This window comes from Salvelinus alpinus, chromosome 15, assembly GCF_045679555.1.
Source record: "Salvelinus alpinus chromosome 15, SLU_Salpinus.1, whole genome shotgun sequence".
Lineage (NCBI taxonomy): Eukaryota > Metazoa > Chordata > Actinopteri > Salmoniformes > Salmonidae > Salvelinus > Salvelinus alpinus.
The window spans coordinates 18,061,778-18,075,230 of NC_092100.1; the positions used below are offsets into that span (position 1 = coordinate 18,061,778).

General features: G+C 38.5%; 1 protein-coding gene across 1 annotated transcript; it reads left to right on the plus strand.

Moving 5' to 3' along the window:
* The first annotated feature begins 843 nt into the window (after window positions 1-843).
* LOC139539591 (interleukin-6 receptor subunit beta-like) lies at window positions 844-12,193 on the plus strand. The gene is made up of 16 exons (XM_071342669.1): window positions 844-1,109; window positions 2,421-2,544; window positions 4,700-4,872; window positions 5,319-5,396; window positions 5,570-5,646; window positions 5,755-5,782; window positions 5,975-6,097; window positions 6,392-6,471; window positions 6,597-6,825; window positions 6,956-7,120; window positions 7,260-7,358; window positions 7,467-7,625; window positions 9,420-9,578; window positions 9,820-9,889; window positions 10,041-10,116; window positions 10,820-12,193. The coding sequence occupies exons 1-16, from the start codon at window positions 1,040-1,042 to the stop codon at window positions 11,132-11,134; spliced, it is 2,025 nt and encodes a 674-aa protein (XP_071198770.1). The 5' UTR covers window positions 844-1,039; the 3' UTR covers window positions 11,135-12,193.
* The last annotated feature ends 1,260 nt before the right edge of the window (window positions 12,194-13,453 follow it).

Sequence of the window (13,453 nt, forward strand, 5' to 3'; positions counted from 1 at the left end):
TTAGCCAACACAATAAAAAAAGACAATTCACATAAATGTAAGATGTTACAGAGTTTCATTCCCATCCTTCTACTTATTCAGGGCCAGCGGGGTTGATTCTTGAATGGATGTAAAGTCAGTGTAATGTGATTGTTGGATGTTGCTGTGTCTTTGATACACTGTGGTTCTCTAAACTTTGAGAACCATGGCTTGTAAATGTGTTAGAGTACATTATGTTTGTATGTTATTTCAAGTTGTCTATATTGACGTCAACTACATTTCAAGTAATGACGTTATTTCACCTAGAGTTCAACCTGTCTGACATTACGTTATTTCAGCCTGTTAGTAATGACATTTACTAAAGTTTGTGAAATATGCTGAATTTATTAATGTAAAGTTCTTTAAATTGAGGCAATGGTAAAGAAATGCATTAATTTCAGGGAAACTGAAAATGGGAATCCAATTTGAGGATGTAAGAGAGGATAAGTTTCAATCTTTAGCCTCAAAATTGACCTCACCTTCAGCTGATTCCCAGAAAGACCTCACAAAGTGGCTTCATTCAGATTGGTTGAGCAAACCATTGTAAAGAAATGCTTCTAAACCTCTGTGATGAGTGATGCTTTCGATATGAAAGTGTCCATCAAAGCCTGAGTTGGTTGTTTCAGGAGCCGTGTGAAAATAGATGATGCTTTTGTGTGGGAAGGTATGTTATTTTCAGTCACCCCAGATCGCAGTGGCCAACATCCTCTCTGTAACAATACGTCAATGTGGCACCTTAATCCCCCAACAGTCAGAACAGTCCCCTCCCCCAACATTGTGGTTGAGAGGCCGCTTGCTCTGCCTTTTAACCTGAGAAAGAACGAGAGTATGCTGACATTTCTCTCCCCACAGTTTCATTTACAAGAAGAGTAACTGAAACAGGTTTGAGGACGTCTGCATGGAACAGTGTTAACAGTCCAGCAAACCCAAGTCTCCTTGGCTATACGCAGACGGATCAACCCTGGATAACCACCTGTTTGGACACTTTACACACTAACTCCCTCAAGGGGTTGTTGAGGTGATGGAGGCAAAGGAACACTGGTTCCTGCCAGGGTTTCTGGTTCTTGCAATGGTAATGGTAATAGCTCAAGGTACGATTATATTTCTCTCTACTCAGCGGCTTTCAGTGGCTCTTGGCTCAGCATCAGTTCTGTTCAGCTTATCTCTGTAGTGATACCCTTGTCATACTGCCAAAACCATAAGAGAACGCTAAGACGCATTTACTGTGATCAAGGTGTGACAATGCGGAAGCTTTTGGTTAGCTTGTGACAGCGCTGCTACTGTAAATGATCTGTACAGAACTACAGATGAAATATGTGTAGAATTTATTTCACACTGATAGTTACAATTATATTTCTGTCAAATTTTTGAAATACTCATTTGGGGATGCTTATGCAAAGTAACATCTAATATGATATAATAATTAATAGCATATTCCACTCATAATATACAGTGCCCTCCATACTTATTGGGACTGAAGCATTTTTTCTTCTTTTGTGTCTTTACGTCAAAAGTTTGGATTTGAAATCAAACAATGACTGAGGTTAAAGTACAGACAGTAAGCTTTAATTTGAGGGTATTTTCATCCATATCGTGGGAACCGTTAAGAAATTACAGAACTTTTTGTACATAGTCTGTGACTCTACAAACCTGTTGGATGCATTTGCTGTTTGTTTTGGTTGTGTTTCAGATAATTTGGTGCCCAATAGAAATGAATGGTAAATAATGTATTGTGTCATTTTGGAGTCACTTTTATTGTAAATAAGAATAGAATATGTTTCTAAACACTTCTACATTAATGTGGATTTTACCATGATTACGGATAGTCCTGAATGAATCATAAATAATGAGGAGTGAGAAAATTACAGACGCACAAATATCATATCTCACCATTTCAATAACGGGAGGTTAGCATTTTGGGAGGTATGATATTTGTGCGTTTAACGTTCTCACTCATCATTACTCACGATTCATTCAGGACTATCTGTAATCATGGTAGAAGTGTAGAAGTGTTTAGCAACATATTCTATTCTTATTTACAAGAAAAAGTGACTCCAAAATGAAACATTATTTACCATTAATTTCTATTGGGGGTCTATGTACAAAAAGTTCTGTAATTTCTAAACGGTTCACACGATATCGATCAAAATACCCTCAAATTAAAGCTGACAATCTGCACTTTAACCTCAGTCATTGTATAATTTCAAATATAAAGTGCTGAAATACAGACCCAAAAATAACAAAACATGCTTCACTGTCCCAATAATTACGGAGGGGATATTCAGTTTAACTCGACACTCTCTGGAGAGAGAAAATAAGTTGAATACATACTACTGAAAAGGACAGCAACTCATATAATTTTTCTCTTCATTTAAACACTCTTTTTACATTTCTTAATAAAGGGACAACTAGTAAATGTCTTTCTCGTCCTGAATGCTACAAGAAAACTGAAAAAGATACCACCTATACATGTGAATGGACGAAGTCTGGGCCTATGCAAAATGCCACCTATGAGCTTTTTTACAAGTAAGTTAACTAGCTATGCATGTTTGTGCACTTTCCATAAGTTACACAGACAGAGACCTCAAACTCAGAGTGTTATTTGTATGCCTCCATGAACCTGGCAGGATCCAGTTTGCTATTACAGTGCATTCGGAAAGTATTCAGACCCCTTGACTTTTTCCACATTTTGTTACATTACAGCCTTATTCTAAAATGTATTAAATCATTTTTGTCCTCACCAATCTACACACAATATCCTATGATGACAAAGTGAAAAATGTTTTTTTTTTAATATTAGCAAATTGATAAAAAATAAAAAACAGAAATACCTTATTTATATAAGTATTCAGACCCTTTGCTATGAGACTCGAAATTGAGCTCAGGTGCATCCTGTTTTCATTGATCATCCTTGAGATGTTTCTACAACTTGGAGTCCACCTATGGTAAATTCAATTGATTAGACATGATTTGGAAAGGCACACACCTGTCTATATAAAGGTCCCACAATTGATAGTGCATGTCAGAGCAAAAACCAAGCCATGAGGTCGAAGGAATTCTCCATGTAGGATTTTGTCGACGCACAGGTCTGGGGAAGGGTACCAAAAAATGTCTGCAGCATTGAAGGTCCCCAAGAATACAGTGGCCTCCATCATTCTTAAATGGAAGAAGTTTGGAACCACCAAGACTCTTCCTAGAGCTGGCCGCCCGGCCAAACTGAACAATTGGGGAGAAGGGTCTTAGTCAGGGAGTTGACCAAGAACCCAATGATCAATCGGACAGAGCTCCAGAGTTCCTCTGTGGAGATGGGAAAACCTTCCAGAAGGACAACTCTGCAGCACTCTACTAATCAGGCCTTTATGGTAGAGTGGCCAGGCGGAAGCCACTTCTCAGTAAAAGGCACATGACTGCTCACTTGGAGTTTGCCAAAAGGGACCTAAAGGACTCTCAGACCATGAGAAACAAGATTTTCTGGTGTGATGAAACCAAGATTGAACTATTTGGCCTGTATGCCAAGCATCACATCTGGAGGGGACGCATGGTGGTGGCAGCATCATGCTGTGTGGATGTTTTTCAGCGGCAGGGACTGGGAAACTAGTTAGGATCGAGGAAAAGATGAAGGGAGCAAAGTACAGAGAGATCCTTGATGAAAACCTGCTCAGGACCTCAGACTGGGGTGAAGGTTCACCTTCCAACAGGACAACAACCCTAAGCATACAGCTAAGACAACGTAGGAGTGGCTTTGGGACAAGTTTCTGAATGTCTTTGAGTGGCCCAGCCAGAGCCCGTACTTGAACATCTCTGGAGATACCTGAACATAGCTGTGAAGCAACACTCTCCATCCAACCTGACAGAGCTTGAGAGTATCTGCAGTGAAGAATGGGAGGAACTCCCTAAATACAGGTGTGCCAAGCTTATAGCATCATACCCAAGAAGATTTGATGCTGTAATCGCTGCCAAAGGTGATCCAACTGTGATATTTTAGTTTTTTATTTATACATTTCTAAAAACCTGTTTTTGCTTTGTCATTATGGGGTGTTGTGCGTAGATTGATGAAAAATAACAATTTAATCAATTTTAGAATAAGGCTGTAGCGTAACAACATGTAGAAAAAGTCTAGGGGTCTGAATACTTCCCGATTGCACTGTATGTGAGAGACCTCTGACTTAGCATAAAGTAACTATAACAACAAGTGTTGTGAAATGTGAGTGTGTGTGCACGTTATGTGGACTGGTAGATAAAGCTAGGCTGACAGTGTGAAGACAGTTAATCCTCAAGCACAAGGCACAATAAACTGTAGTAGATCCCCAATCAATAAACTATTATTCCTTTTCTGTTTCTGAAATGCATATATTATTATTTGACCCTGCTGGTCATCTATGAATGTTTGAACATCTTGGCCATGTACTGTTATAATCTCCACCCAGTACAGCCAGAAGAGGACTGGCCACCCCTCAGAGCCTGGTTTCTTCCTAGGTTCCTGCCATTCTAGGGAGTTTTTCCTAGCTACCGTGCTTCTACATCTGCATTGCTTGCTGTTTAGGGTTTTAGGCTGGGTTTCTGTATAACACTTTGTGAAATCGGCTGATGTAAAAAGGGCTTTATTAATACATTTAATTGATTTTATATATCTGTTTAGTGTGTGTGTACCAAATGTTGCTGTCATCCTTAATGTTTTCAGGCGCTCCAATTCTGCTGAAAATAAAAAATCATTGGGCAAAAATCAGCAGAGCTATATCTTTGTGAATGACGATAAAGTGCTCGAAAAAGTGCCCGTGGATCTATGGGTGGTTGCTTATATAGGCAACTGGAGCTGCCAGTCACACAGTACCTCTGTTCGACTTAATGAAAGTGGTAAAAAAAACTTTTTTTATTCACGAGATTCTGTTTTTCTATGTAAAAAACAGGCTAAGTAATACAAAATGCAGACACAGTCAAAACATTAAAAAAAACTCAAAACATGTCTTCCAGATAGCCTTTGGTGCCTGATTGACTTTCCTACCCCCCATGTCTTTCCAGTAGCCCTATGTGATCTGTCCTGTTTCGTCTGGTCCTTTTAAATTGCACTATTGATTGATGCACTTGATTTTATGATTTGATGTACTGCACTAGATTCTATGTAGGCCTACTTTTAATGTAAGATGTCATTGAGTGTCCTGAAAGGCATCTGCCAAGTAAAAAGTATTATTATTATTAAGAATCCACAAAGGACTTCACATGAATAACCATGGTATGATTTTAATCCCAAGAGTCATATTGTAATCCTTGTTAAGGTATAACGTTTTGTTATTTCCCTGCAGTTAAGTATGAAGCACCCCAAAATATGTCTATGTCAAGATCCTCAAGTAATCTTACCCTCAGCTGGGTTAACAAGGAAGGTAATAAAGGCCGTGCTCAAAGTGAACATTTTCCAAGATTCAAGAGTTTATAAGATATCAGATGGTATGATGTGTTACATTTCAAGTAACACCAGAGAGAATAGGCTAGAAGTCAAATAAAAATGTAGTCGTAAAAAAATGCAAACAATTCTGAAAGGACACTTTTGTCATAGAAGTGAAAAATCACATGCCGGAAGATGTTGTATTAGAGGTCAAGTTCAGAAGATTAGAGAAAACCTCCGGGATATGGGTGAGACCTCTTCTTTTCCTTGCAACAATGCTTCCATTCATTGTTTTCTTATTTTCTGATGATTAGTATTTTGCCTTAATTAATTAAAAATGTTCTCTGTTGTTCTAGAACACATCTGAAACACAAGTCAAACAAGGTGAGCTACTTTCAGTTTCACTTTAAGCTCTTTTGAGAAATAAGCAGCCCTTTCTGGCATATCCCAAATGCAGTAGAGCGACAACACCTCATTGTAATGTTCGTTTGGGTCTGAATAAAATTCAGCCTGAGTGTTCAAACAGTGCAAAACTATCACTAGAGTGAGACTGTAAACCTGTGTTTGTCTGTACAGCCATGGTCACTCTGGAAAATCTCCAGAACCAATACATGTACCAACTGCAGGTCAGACAAAAGTCCAAGCATGTCAAATGTTCCCTGTGGAGCGACTGGACTCCAATATTGGACGTTCCCACTGGTGAGAAATTGATATTTTAATGTAACACTCTTTGCAGCCGCCTACAGTCCAACTCATCAGGTTTAAGGGCAATACTATTTGAAATCAGTCAATTCTGTTCTTACATATATAGGCCTACTGCAGTAGATGATGATTGGAAATAATGTCCAGTTCTTCAATTCATGAATTTCATTCATTAATTTCAATTTCATTTAATTGAAAAATTGTCTGAATTTTGAATTGACTGACTCTGCCCCAAGATAGAGACATTTTCCTGGCTTACCAATTCTGGTTGTAACTGTAATTTTGTTGCAGAAATCCAAAATCCCACAGAGGTTAAGTGGACAGTGGAGGATTTTAACAATGGTACCCGACTACTCAAGCTGACTTGGGGTGTAAGTTACAGAATGTTACACAGCGTTGAAAATTAATCAACATTCTAGAATCTGCTGATTACGATTAGGCTCAATTTGTGTTTTAAACAGTTGCATAACTTAATTTGTACCCCTGTGTCTTCCAGACACCACCTTATCCAGTCTCTGTGGGACAGGTGAAATATAACCTCTCTCTCCATATTTGGCCTTGCCAACTAAAGCGAAAGAACCACACCAATATCACTACCACGGAGTTCAGTGTTTATGTGACTTACTCTGCTGTCAGTGGTTACATTTTGTCCTTTAATAAGGTGGGAAAGTCATCGCAGACTCATATCCTTGTCCCAGCAAAACATCTTACATATCCCAGGAAGTGTAAGTATGTGTGTGCGTTTGTGTGTGTGTGTGTGTGCTCGTTTGTGTGCTCGTTTGTGTGCGCGTTTGTGCTTTTGCTTAATTTATTTCTACACTTAAATCAACATTTTGTTATTTCATTTCCAATTAGCTTGGCCTGATGACAAACTCATCCCACGCAATTATACCCCTCGCCTTAAAAATTCCTGTCTGGAATGGTACAAGCTAACAGACGGAGAAACACAACCAGCCAAAGTGAATATATCAAAGATTATGAATGGAACAGTGGAGGAAACACTCAAATCTATCAGACAAAGTAAGGGGGAACTTCACGAAAAGTATATATTTTTTATGAATAAGAAATGTCTGTGTTCGTCTTACTGTGATATACCAAGATATACAGTTGGTACAGTATATCTCTTGAACTGAAGATAATGTCTGGTTTTGATTTTTAGAGATGGACGACTATGTACGTTACTTTTACCTCGTTCACAAACAAACTGATGGAAAGCCACAAACAACAGAAATGCGTCTCATGTATAAAAAAGAGGGTGGTAAGCAAAGCTCATATAAAAAATCTGACTGTCACAGCAATGCTAGATGATGTAGTTCTTTACTACAAAATACTGTATACAGTATTTAACAGGAATATATTTTTTCAGCACCTAGTAAGGCACCTGAGAATTTCACTGTTAATGTAATAACCAACTCTGCAAAGCTGCATTGGAAACCTATTCCTGTGCAAGACCAGCAAGGCTTCCTTACACACTACGAAGTCTGCTACACAAGAAGCCAAAATGATGGGGCGATTGAAATAAAAAGTAAAGTTATCCTCCTAACTAGATGAGTTAATGCTCTGTGGTGAACATGTGTAATTGTGTAATGAATTAATTATAATACTATTTACAGCACCAGTCAAAAGTTTGGACACATCTACTCATTCAAGGTTCTCTTTATTTTTTAAATTGTAGAATAATAGTGAGGACATCAAAACTATGAAATAACACACATGGAATCATGTAGTAAACAAAAAAGTTTTAAACAAATTAAAATATATGTTGTATTTTAGATTCGTCAAATTCCAGCTCTTACACAGCCTGGAGGTATGTTGGGTCATTGTCCTGTTGAAAAATAAATGATAGTCCCACTAAGTGCAAATCAGATGGGATGGCGTATCGCTGCAGACTGCTGTGGTAGCCATGCTGGTTAAGTGTGCCTTGAATTCTAAATACATCACTGACAGTGTCACCAGCAAAGCACCCCCATACCATCACACCTCCTCCTCTATGTTTCACGGTGGGAACTACACATGCGGAGATCATCCGTTCACCTACTCTGCGTCTCACAAAGACACGGCAGTTTGAACCAAAAATCTCAAATTTGGACTCATCAGACCAAAGGACAGATTTCCACTGATCTAATGTCCATGGCTCATGTTCCTTGGCCCAAACAAGTCTCTTCTTATTATTGGTGTCCTTTAATAGTGGTTTCTTTGCAACAATTCAACCATGAAGGCCTGATTCACGCAGTCTCCTCTGAACAGTTGATGTTGAGATGTGTCTGCTACTTGAACTCTGTGAAGCATTTTTTTGGGCTGCAATCTGAGGTGCAGTTAACTCTACTGAATTTATCCACTGCAGCAGAGGTAACTCTGGCTCTTCCTCATGAGAGACAGTTTCATAATAGCGCTTGTTGGTTTTTGTGACTTCACTTGAAGAAACGTTCAAAGTTCTTGACATTTTCCAGATTGACTGACCTTCATGTCTCAAAGTAATGATGGACTGTCATTTCTCTTTGCTTATTTGAGCAATTCTTGCCATAATATGGACTTGGTCTTTTACCAAATAGGGCTATCTTCTGTATACCACCCTTACCTTGTCAAAACACAACTGATTGGCTCAAACGCATTAAGAAGGAAAGAAATTCCACATACTGTCACGCCCTGACCTTAGAGAGCCTTTTTATGTCTCTATTTGGTTTGGTCAGGGTGTGATTTGGGGTGGGTATTCTATGTTCTTTAGTTCTATTATTTGTATTTCTATCTTTTGGCCGGGTAGGGTTCTCAAACAGGGACAGCTGTCTATCGTTGTCTCTGATTGAGAACCATACTTAGGTAGCCCTTTTTCCCACCTGTCTTTGTGGGAGGTTGACTTTGTTAGTGGCACTATAGCCCTCAGAAGCTTCACGGTCATTTATTTTGTTTCTTGTTTTGTTGGCGACATTAAAATAAAAGAGAACATACGCTCACCACGCTGCACTTCTTTCGACGGCCGTGACACAAATTAACTTTTAACAAGGCACACCTGTTAATTGAAATGCATTTGAGCTGACTACCTCATGAAGCTGATTGAGAGAATGCCAAGAGTGTGCAAAGCTGTCATCAAGGCAAAGGGTGGCTCCTTTGAATAATCTTAAATATAAAATATATTTTGATTTGTTTAACACTTTTTTGTTGGTTACTACATGATTCCATATGTGTTATTTCATAGTTGATGTCTTCACTATTATTCTACAATGTAGAAAATAGTAAAACATAAAGAAAAACCCTTGAATGAGTAGGTTTGTCCAGACTTTTGACTTATGAATATTAATATCACATTTCTGTCTCTTATCAGAGTGTCACAACATTTCAGCATCAAAAACAGAGTACCTTATTCAAAACCTGACAGCTGGGTCCGTATACAATATCTGTCTTGCTGGAGCAACAGCTGCAGGCTCAGGACCAAATATATCTCTACAGATCTTGGCAAAGCTTCAACCCAAGTCCATTACTGGTATGAATCAGGAAAGTACTAGACCAGAGAACAATCAAAACGTTCTAACTATTTTGAAATTGAGAGTACATACATACATGTTATGATTATTTTATTTTTTTCCAGTCGCGATTTTTACTATTCAAATGATTGACATGTGGATGCTGCTTGGATTATGTGTTCATACAGACTCAAGATGCTTAACACTAACAACTCACCAACAGAAAATAATAAAATTATCTTCTTTATCTTCTCCAATAAGGTTGGATGAAAGCTGGCATAATTGTTTTAATTGCAATATTAATAACAATATGCTTATTTATCATCAAGAGGTGAGCTGATATATATATTTTTACAACACATCTTCAGGACTAGCAAGAAAACCTGGTCTATCCGGGATGAATATTGTTCATTTTATAAAAACATCAACAAGATTTCACACATCATACTAAACAGCATCTTAACCTTTATTCTAATTCTCAGACATAAAAGCAAGATCTTCCCACCAATACCACGTCCTATGGTCGCAGAGTCCAAGAACTATCGAGCGAGTACTCAGGTAGGATCCAATTAACAATTTACATATTTAGGATTGTGTTCTGACTTTTCTGTGCAGAACTCCACATTTTCCATAAATATAAAAAAGTTTGGACTGCTAGTGTCAGAATACATGCATCACATTATTGATACAAAACAGAATTTAAAGTAGACACTTATCACATTACATGCTTTGTTCTTTTACATAAAATCTAAAATTATAGAGTAATGCTATAGCCACGAATGATGCAAAAAGTAGTGCAATGACTCGAGCCCTGTCAAACTGTCACCATAAAAGGTAGGGTTAGTGATTACGACCATAGTTGTGCTTATGTCTATGTGAATTGGTGGGAGGAAAGCACCTGCTGAGCAAGCAAAGCACAATCTGAGGAGAAACTGCCTTCTGCACTCAGTCGCCACAAACTTTCCATGCATTCAACAAACAATATTGCACCCCAAAATGTATTTAACAGCTGGTATAGAAACGAATGTGAATGAGGTAAACTTTCTTACGTAACAGTTTAAATAATGCCTAACTGGTGCGTTATACTTGGAAAGCGTAACTAACTTGAACCTTTGTCCAAGTCATATATTGATACTGTTATCATTGAGACATTTGCCAGACTGTTCGAGTCCCTTCGAACCTGTGCAGCCAGAGTTCTAGTGAACTCGGGGCATCTCAAGTCAGGATTTGGTCTTGAATTGGAATCACTTGGTCTCAACAGGACATGTATGAGATTAAGGAAGAGGTGCATGAGCTGCAGCTACATGACAAGAGCAGCAAAGATCCCGACCCTGAGGAAGCCCCTCTCCTGGAGGTGTGTGAAGACTCGAACGAGAAGAGCCTTGGAGACTCCAGCACACCAGATGGAATCAGTGACCCACTGACCTCTAATTTTAGGGGCCAGGTGTTAAGTCTAGAAACCGCCGATCCAAGCCAAAGAGAGATTGACTGTGAAGTCACCATGCTGATGTATAGGAACGGTCTGGTCTTTGATATGAAGGCAGACTCCACCGAGGATGTCGGGACGCCACTGTAGACATCACTGCGGTAGCACTTACTTAAAGACTGTAATTAAAATGCATTATGGCGCATTATAAGACTTGTCATAACTTAAGCATATAAGACCCCCTTAACATGGTGTATTGTAGTTTCCTATTGATCCTGAGTAAATAGCAGCCATTTTGAGTCAGTTGAGAAACATGACATAATATAATTAAGCAATAAGGCTCGAGGGGATGTGGTATATGGCCAATACCATGGCTAAGAGCTGTTCTTAGGCATAACGTAGCACTCTTAGCCATGGTACATTGGCCATATACCACAAACCCCTGAGGTGCCTTATTGCTATTATAAACTGGTTACTAAGATAATTAGAACAGTAAACAAGTAATTTTGTGTCATACCCGTGGTTTTCAGCCAATCAGCATTCAGGGCTCGAATGGCCAGGTTTATAATAATCCTTATAATAACACATTATAAAGGTTCATACATGTTCATAACAACTTATAAAGAATTATATCTACAGACTTTGAGTAAAGTGTTACCAATACTGCTAGGGCCTGTGACGGTGGCCTGGCTGGGCCGTTTAGCACTTTGCCTGTTCAAATGACCAGGCTAATTCATTAACAGTTTATTACTGTAGATATAAATAGTTTGCATTGATGTGAGCGCCTTGAAAAAGTAATTTTTGTATATTATTTTACGTTATAGATGTACCTTGTTAGCAATAAGGACTGTGTTGATTTGTGTTGTCTTCTACAATGTAGAAATGCCTTGGAATAGTACTGAATAATAATGACTTTTATCATTATAATGTTATATTTAAGGCCTAAGTGAGTAAGTAAAAATCATACAGTAGACAACAAGTGAAACTGAAGTGTAAACTTCCCTTGTAAGAACTTTTACTCAGTAGGCTAGACAGGAAGTGGTGAGACACAGAACACTGGCCTAAAACCAACCTATTTACGTACGTTACCAGGGTGACAATATTGCTGACTCATTCATGTTTTTTATTGTTGTTAGTGTTTCATCTCGACCTACTTAGGAAATGGAAAATAAAATGTTTCTGATGATGGTGTTCACCTTCATAAAAAAATATTTGTCTTTTCTTTAAGGCGTGAATTCTGAATTCAGAGAACGGCCTGTGTCTCAGAATGAATAGTTGTTTAAAAGAACATCCAAATAGCATATTTAATCTCGTAGATCTCTGTATTTGACCACATATCAGATCAAGATGATATATATACATACACTATCTATTGTGGGATAGATTCTGGTCAGATTTGGGTTACTATTGTGAACCACAAACATGGTACATTGAATCACAATGGAATCTAACCATAATGTTCACAGAAGATAAGGCAAAAAGCATCACAATCATTAACGTTATGACAACGCGTAATGTATTTGAACTACTGGTATATTCATTGCCACTAAAGGGACCCATAGTATTAACAAATTGCAATCTTGAACCACAACAAGATCAGAATTTATTTTGAAATAAATGGTTACTGGGTTTTGATTGTGGATGTCTGGATGTGTACAGATGGACATAGTTGTGTGGGGAACAAAATGTAATTATATTCTGTTCATTCACTTTTTTCAGGTTTGATAGCAATCTGTCCACATACAGACAGTGCCTATCAAGTTCAAGTTTATTTTGTCACATGTACAGTAGTGAAATGCATAACTTGCACGCCCTACCCAACAGTGCAGTATTCAATACAAAAAAGGATAGGATAGGTAATAATCAAATATATAAAAACCACAAGAAAAAAGAGAGGAAGCCATATACAGGGTAGGTGTAGATGTAAATATGTAGGCAGGCATTAGGAGAAAGTGACTGGTAACAGCATTAATAATAATAACAATAGTAAACAGCATAGCAGCAGCATAAGTGGTGGGCTGGTGCCTGCGTGGTGGTGAGAGTGTCTACGTAAGTGAGAGTGTGTGGGTGAGTGTCTATGTAAGTGTGTCTACGTGAGTGTGTGGGTGAGTGTGTCTACGTGAGTGTGTGGGTGAGTGTCTATGTAAGTGTGTCTACGTGAGTGTATGGATGAGTGTCTACGTGAGTGTGTGGATGAGTGTCTATGTAAGTGTGTCTACGTGAGTGTGTGGATGAGTGTCTATGTAAGTGTGTCTACGTGAGTGTGTGGATGAGTGTCTATGTAAGTGTGTCTACGTGAGTGTGTGGATGAGTGTCTATGTAAGTGTGAGTGTGTGGGTGAGTGTGTCTACGTGAGTGTGTGGGTGAGTGTCTATGTAAGTGTGTCTACGTGAGTGTATGGATGAGTGTCTATGTAAGTGTGAGTGTGTGGGTGAGTGTGTCTACGTGAGTGTGTGGGTGAGTGTCTAT

Bases quoted from the DNA above. Each gene is read 5' to 3' on its own strand.
- LOC139539591 (XM_071342669.1), top strand. From the start codon at position 1,040: ATGGAGGCAAAGGAACACTGGTTCCTGCCAGGGTTTCTGGTTCTTGCA. The intron at 5,783-5,974 runs GTGAGCTACTTT...TTGTCTGTACAG, and splicing joins TGAAACACAAGTCAAACAAG to CCATGGTCACTCTGGAAAAT. The intron at 7,359-7,466 runs GTAAGCAAAGCT...ATATTTTTTCAG, and splicing joins CATGTATAAAAAAGAGGGTG to CACCTAGTAAGGCACCTGAG.